Here is a 12,757-nt window from a genome sequence, read left to right on the forward strand (position 1 = left end):
GCCCTCTGAGAGACGCTTAAAACATAAGATTATAATTAAAATATAATAAAACCCACTTTCATTGGTGAATTTAAGTTGTGTCCTTGTTTGATGTTATTGATTTGAATGATTTCAAATTGACCGGCTGTCAAAAAGTTTGTTTTTATTTTGGTGAGAACCCAACTAATTCCACTTCACACTGCCCCTAGTGGTCTGAAGAACGATTTGGTGTGAACTTGAAATGCAGCGTTTCTGCAAATGTCATTGTGTTTTGTGCTAATGCTGCGGTGTTCTCGGCTAATGCTGCGGTGTTCTCGGCTAATGCTGTTGTGTTCTCGACTAATGCTGCAGTGTTCTCGGCTAATGCTGCGGTGTTCTCGACTAATGCTGTTGTGTTCTCGGCTAATGCTGCGGTGTTCTCAGCTAATGCTGTTGTGTTCTCGGCTGATGTTGGTGGTGTAAACCAATACTGTTGTGTTGTAAGTAGTAGATTGTTTTTGAAATGTAGCGTTTTTATAAATGTTTCGTTTTTGTTAATGTCGTTGTGTTGGGTGTTAATGTTGTTGTGTTTTCAACTTTTGTTTGCTTCGCTAATGTTGCTGTGGTTTGCACCCGTGGGCCACCATAATATAGAGCTCAAAAAACTATTTTGCGCTCAAATGAATACCCAAAATTTTCGCTTGCGTGCTGCGAGCGCTCGCACTGTGAAGGATCCTATCCAGCATCAGATCAAGGATATGTCATGGGTTTGGGTTAAGCCCCGAATGTGTATAACGTCTGGCTCCGTGCCTGATTAACACTCGGATCGTTAAGCAGACTCAAAAATAATAAAATAATGGTTATATAAAAAATTATACGACCCCCTTCCGTAATCATGATGCCCCCCCAGAAATTTTCACTGCCTCCCCAGTCAAAGCTGGCTGCATCCGGCCCTGCTCCCCTTCCTCTCCTCTTCTGCTCCTCTTCTCTTTTTCCTCTTTCCTCCTCTTCCGCATCAAGCTGGACGGGTGACTACATAACACTCCTAAATATTACATGTGGAATTCACAGACAAAGTGAGAGAGACAGCCTTGTCTGTGAGGCTGCCAGATAAATCACGTAGCAATAATGCAGCTTAGCTGTTCCCTGCCTGTCCTCCTCCACCCCTCCTCCCCTCCTCTAACTTAACTTTTCTCCTCTCCTTCCAGGATACATATGTGACCAAACAAGGTATTTCTGCTACTGGGAAACAAAGTTGTTGTTCTCTCTCTCTCTTTCACACACACACAAACACACACACACACACACACACACACACACACTAAACTGTGAGCAAATAGCTCAGTAGTTGTGTGGGTTGAGGGCAGAGGCTGGAATGTTGCAAATTGCTGCTGTATGTCATAAAAAACCATGCCAACTATCTCACTACTCTCAAATTACTTTCTGTGTGGAGGTATTGAGGGGTGGAGGGATGGAGGGGTGGAGGGGAGAAGGGGTGGATGGAAGTCTGGAAAGGAAGAGAGAGAGGGTTGGAAGGGTGGAGTGCTTGTGGTCTGACAGGTCATAGAGTTTTCTCCTTATAGACCGTTTCCATGGAGACCAGACCAGTGACTCACCCTCAGAATGAAGTAGCCAAACCCTTTTGGGACAGGCCTCAAGTTGCCTCCCTCCCCCTATTTCTCCCTGTGGAGGAACATACTGGTTCTCTCTCTCTCCTTCTCCCTCTCTCTCTCTCTGCTGGTCTTGTCAGTGTGTCTGCAGCTTGTTGAGCCTCTGGCAGAGTACAGTATTAGAGGATAAACTGCTTCTTTCAGCATAACACGACTCAGCACCCCGGCCCTGACCCTTGAAAACAGCCTCTTAACACAGCCTCTAAATACAGCCTCTAAACACAGACTCTTAACACAGCTTCTAAACACAGCCTCAAAACACAGCCTCTAACTGGACACAACCTCTAAACATAGCCTCTAAGTACAGCCTCTGAACACAACCTCTAACTGGACCCCAGGAATGGAAGTTATGCAAGACAGTCTCTAATGACGCGCAATGGCTCTGTCTCTCACACACACCCACACACACAGACACAGAGACACACACACACACACACACAGACACACACACACAGACACACACACAGACACACACACCCACACACAGACACACACACAGACACACACAGACACACACACACACAGACACACACACCCACACACACACACACACACACAGACGCACACACACACACACAGACACACACAGACACACACACACACACAGACACACACACACACACACACACACAGACACACACACCCTTTCTTAATTTCCCGTCTCTCTTCTGTGGAATGCTGTGTTCTCTCCAGTGTCCTGGCTCTGGTTTCACAAAGGCGTAAAGGCAAGAACAATAGACAAGTGTGTCCGGAGGGAGGGAGGGCTCTAAGCCCCTGAATGGACGGGACCAGAGAAGAGAGAACCTCCAGTCTCGTCTGTCAGCAAAAGAGGAACTCCTCCAGGGATTCCCTTCATCAGCACATGAGCTCTGTGCTACTGTAAAAGTAAACTATAATAATATTGTTTAATGTTTTCTGTGAAGCTATGTTGGCTGTGCTTTTCTGCTTTACTGAGAGTGAAGAGTCCACTGGGTGGTTCCCACCTCTGGAAGCTCTTCCATCACCCTTACACAAACAACCACATGATCTGCAGCCTCTCCAGGTCAGGTCTTATCAGACAGCTGGAGCAGGCAGACTAATGAGCAGGACAACCAGCAGGGTTGGGAGAGGGACTAGGGATGAGTGGACTGGGCAGGAGAGGGACTAGGGATGAGTGGACTGGGCAGGAGAGGGACTAGGGATGAGTGGACTGGGCAGGAGAGGGACAAGGGATGAGTGGACTGGGCAGGAGAGAGACAAGGGATGAGTGGACTGGGCAGGAGAGAGACTAGGGATGAGTGGACTGGGCAGGAGAGAAGGAGAAGGACCACGACCTGGCACCCAACACTGCAACCCAGGATACACTGTTACTATGGTAACAACTTACATAAACACTTTTACTACAGCAACAACCTGCAGATACACTGTTACTACAGCAACAACCTACAGATACAGTGTTACTATGGCAACCGTCCACAGATAAGGTGAACTAACCCAATGAAAACCAGCCATGTTCTTTCAGTGAATCGATGGTGTGTTTATTGATACAGAAGCATCCATTACATGAACACAGTATTAATACTGATGGTGGGTTAACTAACACAGCATTCAGGCAGCTGCAGAGGTGCTTGGCTGTGTTCATGTTTTTCCACGGTTCACTTGACATCCTGGGTCTCAGAAACAACCTTGCCGTCCACCAGCGTCTGGGTGACTGTGAACACCTTTGTACTCTCCGTCACGTGGGACGTGTTCTCCAGCTCTACAGCATCTTCCAGTCTGCAGGGGGGAGCACAAAGGGAGGAAGGGGGACAGGGAAGTGATGAAATACAGGACACTGCTAGTCATATGATTTCCATATGAAAGCCACGCTCCCATCTTTTGCATGTGCCTAGTTTGCATGTGATTTGCTGATTTATCTAAACAGGACAAGTAGAGCTGAACATACACAAGTCATACAAAGCTCCACAAACCAGTCCAGTTCTATGGAAATGTTAAATATTCAATGGCATGAAAGCTAACTTGTTTGGTTTTAGAGTATGGTTAAATGCAATGCTATGCTTTTGTAAACTAATGTAGGCTAAATTATGCTAAGCTAAGATTAACTAAACAATAATATGAAAAGTAATTCAATGTTTTGCTATGCTGTGCAACACTATGCTTTGCTATGTTGTGCTTTGCTATGTTGTGCTGTGTTGTACAACCGTGGCCAAAAGTATTGGGAGCGACATACATTTTGTGTTTGCAAAGCTTGCTGGGCCTTGGCATAAAATGATTGCTAACATAATTTCAGTAAGTCATATCATCAGCACAGGGGAAAGTGTGAACTAGTTCTAGCCAGGTGAAATCACTCTATCAGAATTCTGAATGTATTTTAAGAGCAGATTGACTGCTGTAAAAGAGGGGACCATTTGCCTAAATTTAACATTTTCACCTCAAAAAATCTTAGTGCCTTATTGTATTCCAGTATTCTATAGAAACATGTGAAAACATTTTCCTCAAATACTGAACCAGCAAATTTAGCAAAATACAACATTTGTCATTGGCAAAACTTATGGCCATGACTGTACTTGTTATGCTATAAAATGCTATGCTATGCTACTACTGACTTACTTGAAGTTCCCCCCGTCTAGCAGCTTCCTGTAGGTGGCAATCTCAGCCTCCAGCTTCATCTTGATGTTGAGAAGGGCCTGGTATTCCTGGGTCTGCAGGGAGACACTAGCGCGTAGCTGCGTTAGCTCCGCCTCCCGCTGCAACAGCATGCTGTTGTACTTGTCCATCTCCAGGTTGTAGCGCATTGCCACGTCTCGCACTGTAGCCTCCAGGGAGGATCTCTGGAAGGTTGGGAGCAGAGAGACCACATTGTGTACTGTGCCTTTAGCAGGGGACTATGACAATATGAAATGTTTCCTTTTTATTGTGTTATTGTCTTGGCTGGTTATGTAGTGTTGGATGGAGTTAATGCCTTGGCTGGTTGGATAGAGATTGTTGGATGAATAAGATCGATAGTGTTACTGTTTAGGAGGTTCAATGATGTGATGATGAGTTAGTGACAGATATGGGAAGTAACAAAGTACAAATACTTTATTACTGTACTCTTTCTGGTATCAGAATTTCCCTATACATTTTTCAGTCAACCTTTTACAAAAAAGGTTTACACAAATATGTGAACTTTCTACTTCTTCACTGTTATTACTTCTACATTTAGATTTAATCATTTAGCAGACGCTCTTATCCAGAGCGACTTACAGTACGTATAGGGACATTCTCCCCGAGGCAAGTAGGGTGAAGTGCCTTGCCCAAGGACACAACGTCCGGGCTGGGAATCGAACTGGCAACCTTCAGATTACTCTACCCGCTCAGCCACCTACTTGGTTACTGAACTTAAGAAGATTTTATCTGGTATCAGTACTTTTACTTTTTCTGACAAGAATTGCTTTCACTTCTTACATGTTTTACACAAATGTCTGAACTTTCTACTTCTTCACTGTTATTACACTTTTGAAACTGTGTTTACACTGTTTTTACACTAACATTACACTGTTGTTACACTGTTGCAGAAAGGGAAGTACATTTTCAAACCAGGTTCCTAACTTTAGTTTTAATATATATTTGGTGGCATAATCAATATAATTTCTTGTCATTGTGCACCTTTTTTCATTTCCTGGCTATCATGAACAACAGATGTAAGCTAGTCTATGAAGCTACCATGGAGCAAGGCAGAAGGCAACAAGAATAGTGGCTAATATTGTGGATGAGACAGAGGGAGTCAGCAATGTCAACATGACTGAGAATAGAGACATTCCTGTTCACCCATGGCCATATATGAGGATGTTTGAAATTGTTTGACATTTTCTGTGTCATAAAGCAGCGGTTCCCAACCCCCGGGTTACAACCCGGTACCGGTCCGTGGGTCATTTGGTACCGGTCCGCAGAGAAAGAATAAATAATTACATTATTTCAGTTTTATTAAAAAAAAATTAAAAAAAAATTTATTTTGAAAAATGACCGGATTCCCTCTGGTTGTTACATCCGTCTATCACGTACTCTTGTAGCTTGTCTCGGTTACTCGGTACGTTGCCGCTCAAATGAAACCTACAACTTGCTAACAAAATGAGTAAAAAACAAACGTCTTTAGAAAGTTTCTTTGGGAAGGGGAAAAGGCCCAGTGAGGAGACGGAAGAAGAGCCTACGACTTCCAAGAAAAAGAAAGCTGCATTTAACAGACACTATCAGGAGTCCTACTTAAAATATGGCTTCATCGCAACAGGTGATGCCGGTCGTATCATTTTATTTTATGTATTTATGCGCCACACCTTAAAGGCCGGTCCGTGAAAATATTGCAACATTAAACCGGTCCGTGGCGCAAAAAAGGTTGGGGACCGCTGTCATAAAGGATTCCTGGTGAATGCGCTGCGTGTCTATTGTGTCTTTTTGTATTAATATAATATGAGGTCCAGTTACCAAGCGTGACACTAAAACAGGTAGTAGTAATTGCTACTTTTTACTTTTACATTTACTTTACAAGTAAATGTCAAAGGCTATACTTTGCTTTAACTTGAGTGAAAAGGTGTAGTCTATGTACTTTTGCCAATTCTGCATGTAACTGGGAGGGTTAGTGATGTAACGGAGGGTTAGTGATGTAATGGAGGGTTAGTGATGTGATGGTCGGTTAGTGATGTGATGCAGGGTTAGTGATGTGATGGAGGGTTAGTGATGTGATGGAGGGTTAGTGATGTGATGGAGGGTTAGTGATGTAATGGAGGGTTAGTGATGTGATGGAGGGTTAGTGATGTGATGGAGGGTTAGTGATGTAATGGAGGGTTAGTGATGTGATGGAGGGTTAGTGATGTGATAGAGGGTTAGTGATGTGATGGAGGGTTAGTGATGTAATGGAGGGTTAGTGATGTGATGGAGGGTTAGTGATGTGATGGAGGGTTAGTGATGTGATGGAGGGTTAGTGATGTGATGGAGGGTTAGTGATGTGATGGCGGGTTAGTGATGTGATGGAGGGTTAGTGATGTGATGGAGGGTTAGTGATGTAATGGAGGGTTAGTGATGTGATGGAGGGTTAGTGATGTGATGGAGGGTTAGTGATGTGATGGAGGGTTAGTGATGTGATGGAGGGTTAGTGATGTAATGGAGGGTTAGTGATGTGATGGAGGGTTAGTGATGTGATGGAGGGTTAGTGATGTGATGGAGGGTTAGTGATGTGATGGAGGGTTAGTGATGTGATGGAGGGTTAGTGATGTGATGGAGGGTTAATGATTTGATGGAGGGTTAGTGATGTGATGGAGGGTTAGTGATGTGATGGAGGGTTAGTGATGTGATGGAGGGTTAGTGATGTGATGGCGGGTTAGTGATGTGGTGATGTGATGTGTAACTGGGAGGTCACCTGACTGATGTGAGACTGCAGGTCTATCTGGAGAGTTTGCATGGACCTGCGATGGTCACTCACTGTGACGGCGGCCTGCTGTAGAGACGCTGTGTTCTCTGTCACCTGGATCTGCACCTCTGTGATCTGGACACACACCACACACACACACCATACACACACACACCACACACACACACACCATACACATCACACACACATGCAAAAACACACATAGAGACACACACGCATACACACACACATGCACATCAGTTAACAAACGTCTGCACATTATATTGGGAGGTGTCAGTAAAGATCATAATCATACTTTGGTTTCATGCCACGCTTTCAGCTCCTCCTGGTTCTTCAGGGCCATCTTCTCGTACTTGGCTCTGATCTCAGACATTATCTGGGCCAGGTCGTGGCCTTTAGGGGCGTCCACGTCCACCTGCACTCCACACTGGGACACCTGGGCACGCAGCTCCATCACTTCCTGTTACAGACAGGATGTGAGGCCCGGATGGGTTAGTGTTAAGTTCTATTAATACCTAGGACAGGTTTAAAGAGAACTGATCGTTTTCAAAAAGAACAATTACTAATGTTGAAAAGTTGTGAGTGGGGGTAAATGATGAACACAGCAAATTATCATACTGAACCCTCCCTGTAATAAAGGCCCTCATACAATGTTTAACTTCAAACATTTTGACCGCTAGGAGCAAAAAGAGCTGTGATTTACCACAAAATTATGTAAAGTAACACTTTTGCGAAGATTTGTTGGATTCAAGACCAGCATTGATGAGTTTAGGCATGTGTGAGTATCAACCAGAGGGGTGTAACCTAAAACTAAGGTTTTGGAGTTTAGTTGCACTTTAACACTCATCTGTGAATCTATGGGCACCGTCCTGGCCACTACAACCATTCCTCTTCTATCAAGATGCATTTTGCATTTTCATGTCCTGCAGTGGCCTCATCCAGTCAAAATAAAGAAAGTAAGGGGGGCTTACAGCCTGGTGGTTCTTCTGCAGGGTGATAAGCTCCACTTTCAGGGACTCGATGTTGCTCTCCAGGTGCAGACGCATCACGTTGGTGTCATCCAGAACCTTCCGCAGCTCAGCCAAGTCAGCCTCCACCGCCTGGCGCACCTGCCTCTCGTACTCCAGCCTGCACACAACCACAAACACCCTGAACTCAACCGCATGACTAAATACATACTCTGAACACAACTACAACCATACAACCCTGGACACAAACACAGCCACACTTGCATTCACACACACTAACCCTCCTCCTCCTCCCCCCCCCCTCCCCCTCCACCTCCCCCTCCTCCCCCTCTTCCTCCTCACACGTGCATGCACACACACTAACTGAGACTTTCTTTCATCTTTGGTTTTGTGCTTCACGGAGACATGGCTGTGTGATTTGATCCCGGACACCGCCTTACATCTGGCAGGGTTTCAACTCATGAGAGCTGATCGGGACCCTGCACTCTCTGGCAAAACCAAAGGCGGTGGTATTTGTTTCTACATCAACAATGGCTGGTGTGTAGATGTGACAGTGATTCTGCAACATTGTTCTCCGGATCTGGAATCATTTTTTATAAACTGTTAACCTTTAGGCTCGCCACGAGAATTTGTCCCCGAGAACCGAGTCCACAAGTTAAAGAGGCCCTACGCATGCTCGCCAACCAGATTCTGAGTGTGGAGCGAGCAAATCCGGATTCCCTTGTTATCGTACTCGGCGACTTTAACAAAGGTAATCTCACAAACTCCCTAAATACAGACAATTCATCAAATGCCCAACCAGAGAAGAGAACACTCTGGATCACTGCTACACTACAGTCAGTAGAGCCTACCACGCCGTCCCTCGTGCAGCACTGGGCCACTCTGACCATACCATGGTCCACCTGATTCCTGCATACAGGCAGAAATTAAAGCTCTGTAAACCTGTTGTGAGGACATCAAAACAGTGGACCAGTGAGGCTATGGAGGATCTGCGGGCGTGCTTGGACTGTACTGACTGGGATATGTTCACGACTGCTGCCAATAGTCTGGATGAACTCACAGAGGCTGTGACATCATACATCAGCTTCTGTGAGGACTGCTGTATTCCAACACACACCAGGGTGAGCTTCAACAACGACAAACCCTGGTTCTCAGCAGAGCTCAGAAGGTTGAGGTCAGAGAAGGAGGAAGCCTTTAGGAGTGGGGATAGAGACAGATTCAAGGAGTCGAAGAACAGGTTTAGCAAGGTGGTGAGAGAGGCTAAACGACTGTACTCAGAAAGACTGAAGCGCCAGTTCTTTGCTAACAACTCTGCTTCTGTCTGGAGAGGGCTCAGGCAGATTACCAACTGCAAGGCCAGAGCCCCCCACACCACTAACGACCCTTCCTGGCCAACAACCTGAACGAGTTCTACTGTAGATTTGAAAGACAATTGGACTCTCCTGATCTACCCCCTCACACCCATGTGTCCCCCCCTCTACACTCTCCCACAGGGCTCCGTCCTCCCACAGGGCTCTGTCTTTGGACCCCTCCTCTTCTCCCTGTACACCACCTCACTTGGACCAATTATCACCTCCCATGGCTTCTCCTACCACTGTTACGCTGACGACACGCAGCTGTACCTGTCGTTCCCCCCGACCGATCCGGGGATCTCAGCTAGGATTGAGGCCTGCCTCACAGGCCTGCCTCCGCCTGGATGACCGAGCACCACCTCCAGCTGAACCTCGCCAAAACAGAACTTCTCATCATCCCGGCCAAACCCTCCATCTCCCACGACCTCTCAATCACCCTGGGATCTGCGACGGTGACCCCCTCATCCTCTGCCAGGAACCTTGGGGTTACCATAGATGATGAGCTCTCCCTCACGGCCCACATTGCTGCGGTCTCCCGGTCGTGTAGATTCACCCTCTACAACATCCGGAAGATCAGGAGATACTTGTCTGAGCACTTCACCCAGTTGCTAGTCCAAGCACTGGTCTTCTCCAAGTTGGACTACTGCAACTTGCTGCTCGCCGGCCTCCCAGCATGCACAACCCGACCTCTTCAGAGGATTCAGAACGCAGCGGCATGCCTGGTCTACAATCTACCCAGATGCTCCCACGTTACTCCGCTCCTCATTTCCCTCCACTGGTTACCCATCACGGCCCGCATCAGATTCAAGACCCTGGTACTGACCTTCCGAGCAGTGAACGGGACTGCACCCGACTACATCAAGTCTCTCCTGCAGCCTTACACCCCCACCCGCCACCTACGGTCTTCTTCAGTCAACCGCCTGGTGGTCCCACCGCTCAAGACCGCCCGATCCCAACACAAGCTCTTCTCCTGCCTGGCCCCCCAGTGGTGGAATCAACTCCCCACCTCCATCAGAGACACAGACTGTCTCTCCACCTTCAAGAGAAGGCTCAAGCCGCACTTGTTCCGGGAGTACAACGGTACTTAGGAATGGTTTGCTGAACCCAACGCTGGTTTCCTCAAGGATCACAATGACTCTTGCTTAGACTGTTGCTCTTGTTTGTTAGTGGTAGCTGATTTAAACTGTTTTCTATTTTAGTTAATCCTATTTTTATTGCTTTCCTACAGGTAAACTTGCACTTAGAGTTTCATGTTGTTTAATTGTAACTTGTTTAACTACATGCTCTTATGGTTTCCTCCCTTTAGCACTTATTTTTTGGTTGTTCACAATGTGTACTTCTTGTTTTGGCTACACGCAATGCTTTGGGGTTATCTTGTTGTTATTATCAGTGACCTATGCACTTTGTAAAGCTCTCTCTTGGAAGTCGCTTTGGATAAAAGCGTCTGCTAAATGAATACATGTAAATGTAAGGTGATCGGCTGCAATCTGCCTTCCCTCGAGGACCTGCACACCTCGAGGACCCTGAGGTGAGTGAGGAAGATTGTGGCCGACTCCTCCCACCCTGGACACTCCCTGTTCCAGCTACTCCCCTCCGGCAGGAGGCTGCGGTCCATCAGGATCAAAGCCTCACGCCATAAGAACAGTTTCTTTCCATCTGCTACTGGCCTCTTCAAAAAGGCCAAGGACTCCCACTGACATTCATTCATTATTTAACCTAGTATCTGATTGCATTATGTTGACCACTCATGCTGCTCATTCTTATTCTTATTTTTATATATATTTTATTTTCAATTGTTTTATTCTTAGATTGTTTAGTTCTTAGGAATAGTTAAACTTTTGTACCTTTACTTAATTTAAGATTTGTATATGTTTAATGTTTGCATCTCCCTGCCACAGTAAATTCTGTGTTTGTATAACATACATGGCGAATGAACCGAATTCTGATTCTGATTCTAACTCCCCTACTCCTCCTCCCCACACGCATGCACACACACTAACTTGTTCCGGAAGTCAGTAGCAGCAAGGTCATGGTTGTCAGTTTGCATCACCAGTCCAGCGTTGGTTATCGTCATCTCCATTATCTGGGGGGTAAGACTGAAAACAGTTACCCTGGTAACCATGGGGGTGACCCTAACCCTGATGGTGACCCTTAATGACCTTAACCCTGATGGTAACCCTAACCCTTGGGGACCCTAACCCTAGATTGAAATGGTGGCTTTCACTTTGAACAATGACGGGACATTCCCAGTCAAGGTCCAGTATTTTATGATCCTAACTCTATTTTATGATCTTGAATACAAATTCCAGTGAAGCAGGAAGTAGAGCTGGTGTTGAGACGTGGATCCAAAGTCCACGTTGATAACTCAGAGATAAGGAAGAGGGACAGAAGTCATTGTGATGTCTAATTCAGGGGTCAGATGGCTGAACGGTTAGGGAATCGGGCTATTAGTCCAAAGGTTTCCAGTTAGATTCCCGGCCATGCTAAATGATGTTGAGTCCTTGGAAAGGCACTTCACCCTACTTGCCTCAGGGGGAATGTCCCTGTACTTACTGTAAGTCGCTCTGCATAAGAGTGTCTGCTAAATGACTAAATGTAATGTAATGTAATTAGTGCTGTCAGTTTAACGCGTTAATAACGGCGTTAACGCAAACCCATTTTAACGGCGGCTATTTTGTTATCGCGCAATTAACATTCTTTTTGGCATAGCAAATGTTGTCGTTTTTTTCACATGCTGTTGCAACAACTACTGACGTTAGAAAACACCACAATGGATCTAGCTAGACCGGAAACAAAACAACAGGCACGCCGTATACACTTGTTTGGGCTTGCGAGCCGACTAAAGAGTAGTGAGCTAACGTTACGTTTTGAGTGGATGGCGAGTGCGAGACGCCGAAATGGCGTAAAAAAATACATTTGCACCAAGCAATCCGATCCACTTCTCCATGTTGATAAGAGCATTCAAATGAGAAAAAATAATTGGACAAAAGGAAATCAAGGGACATTTAGAATAGATAAAAATGTTCACTATGACATTAATGCGATTAATCGCGATTAAATATTTTAATCGTTTGACAGCACTAATTGTAATTCTAACACTGATACATCACAACAAAGTAGACTGATTCATCACAACACTTTAGACCTGCTGAGTTTCTGAACTGGCTTGTGTTTCTATCTCTGCCTTTGTTAGCAATTCCCCCTCACCTTCTCACGCAGGTCGTCCAGGATGGCCTGGTAGCGGCTGTAGTCGTGGAGGTCTGGTCCTCTCTTCTCCAGAGCCTCTCTGATCTTCAGCTCTAGCTTGCCGTTGGCCTGCTCCAGGTTCCTGACTGTCTCCAGGTAGGAGGCTAGACGCTCGTTAAGGTTCTGCATGGCAAACTTCTCTCCCCCGGCCCCCCCGCCCCCCCCAGGCCCCCAGGCCCC

The 12,757-nt window shown here is 45.9% G+C and overlaps 1 protein-coding gene and 1 pseudogene across 1 annotated transcript; one reads left to right on the top strand and one right to left on the bottom strand.

The window, feature by feature from the left end:
• Positions 1–3,120: 3,120 nt before the first annotated feature.
• LOC146252734 (keratin, type I cytoskeletal 18-like) lies at positions 3,121–12,712 on the bottom strand. Its single transcript, XM_084680633.1, has 7 exons — positions 12,539–12,712; positions 11,332–11,414; positions 7,983–8,139; positions 7,307–7,471; positions 7,000–7,125; positions 4,218–4,438; positions 3,121–3,383 (listed from the first exon to the last, which is right to left on the bottom strand). The coding sequence occupies exons 1-7, from the start codon at positions 12,704–12,706 to the stop codon at positions 3,263–3,265; spliced, it is 1,041 nt and encodes a 346-aa protein (XP_084536759.1). The 5' UTR covers positions 12,707–12,712; the 3' UTR covers positions 3,121–3,262.
• Positions 8,873–10,970, top strand: LOC146252735 (uncharacterized; annotated as a pseudogene).
• Positions 12,713–12,757: the final 45 nt, after the last annotated feature.

This window comes from Hypomesus nipponensis, chromosome 18, assembly GCF_054491055.1.
Source record: "Hypomesus nipponensis isolate SF chromosome 18, ASM5449105v1, whole genome shotgun sequence".
Taxonomy (NCBI): domain Eukaryota; kingdom Metazoa; phylum Chordata; class Actinopteri; order Osmeriformes; family Osmeridae; genus Hypomesus; species Hypomesus nipponensis.

What these genes read in the sequence shown, in the direction of transcription:
- LOC146252734 (XM_084680633.1), bottom strand. Translation starts at nt 12,706, where the DNA reads ATGCAGAACCTTAACGAGCGTCTAGCCTCCTACCTGGAGACAGTCAGG. An exon ending in TGCAGAAGAACCACCAGGCT is followed by an intron (nt 7,472 to 7,982) that starts GTAAGCCCCCCT and finishes TGTCTGTAACAG; the next exon opens with GAAGTGATGGAGCTGCGTGC. An exon ending in TGCAGTCTCACATCAGTCAG is followed by an intron (nt 4,439 to 6,999) that starts GTGACCTCCCAG and finishes CCAACCTTCCAG; the next exon opens with AGATCCTCCCTGGAGGCTAC.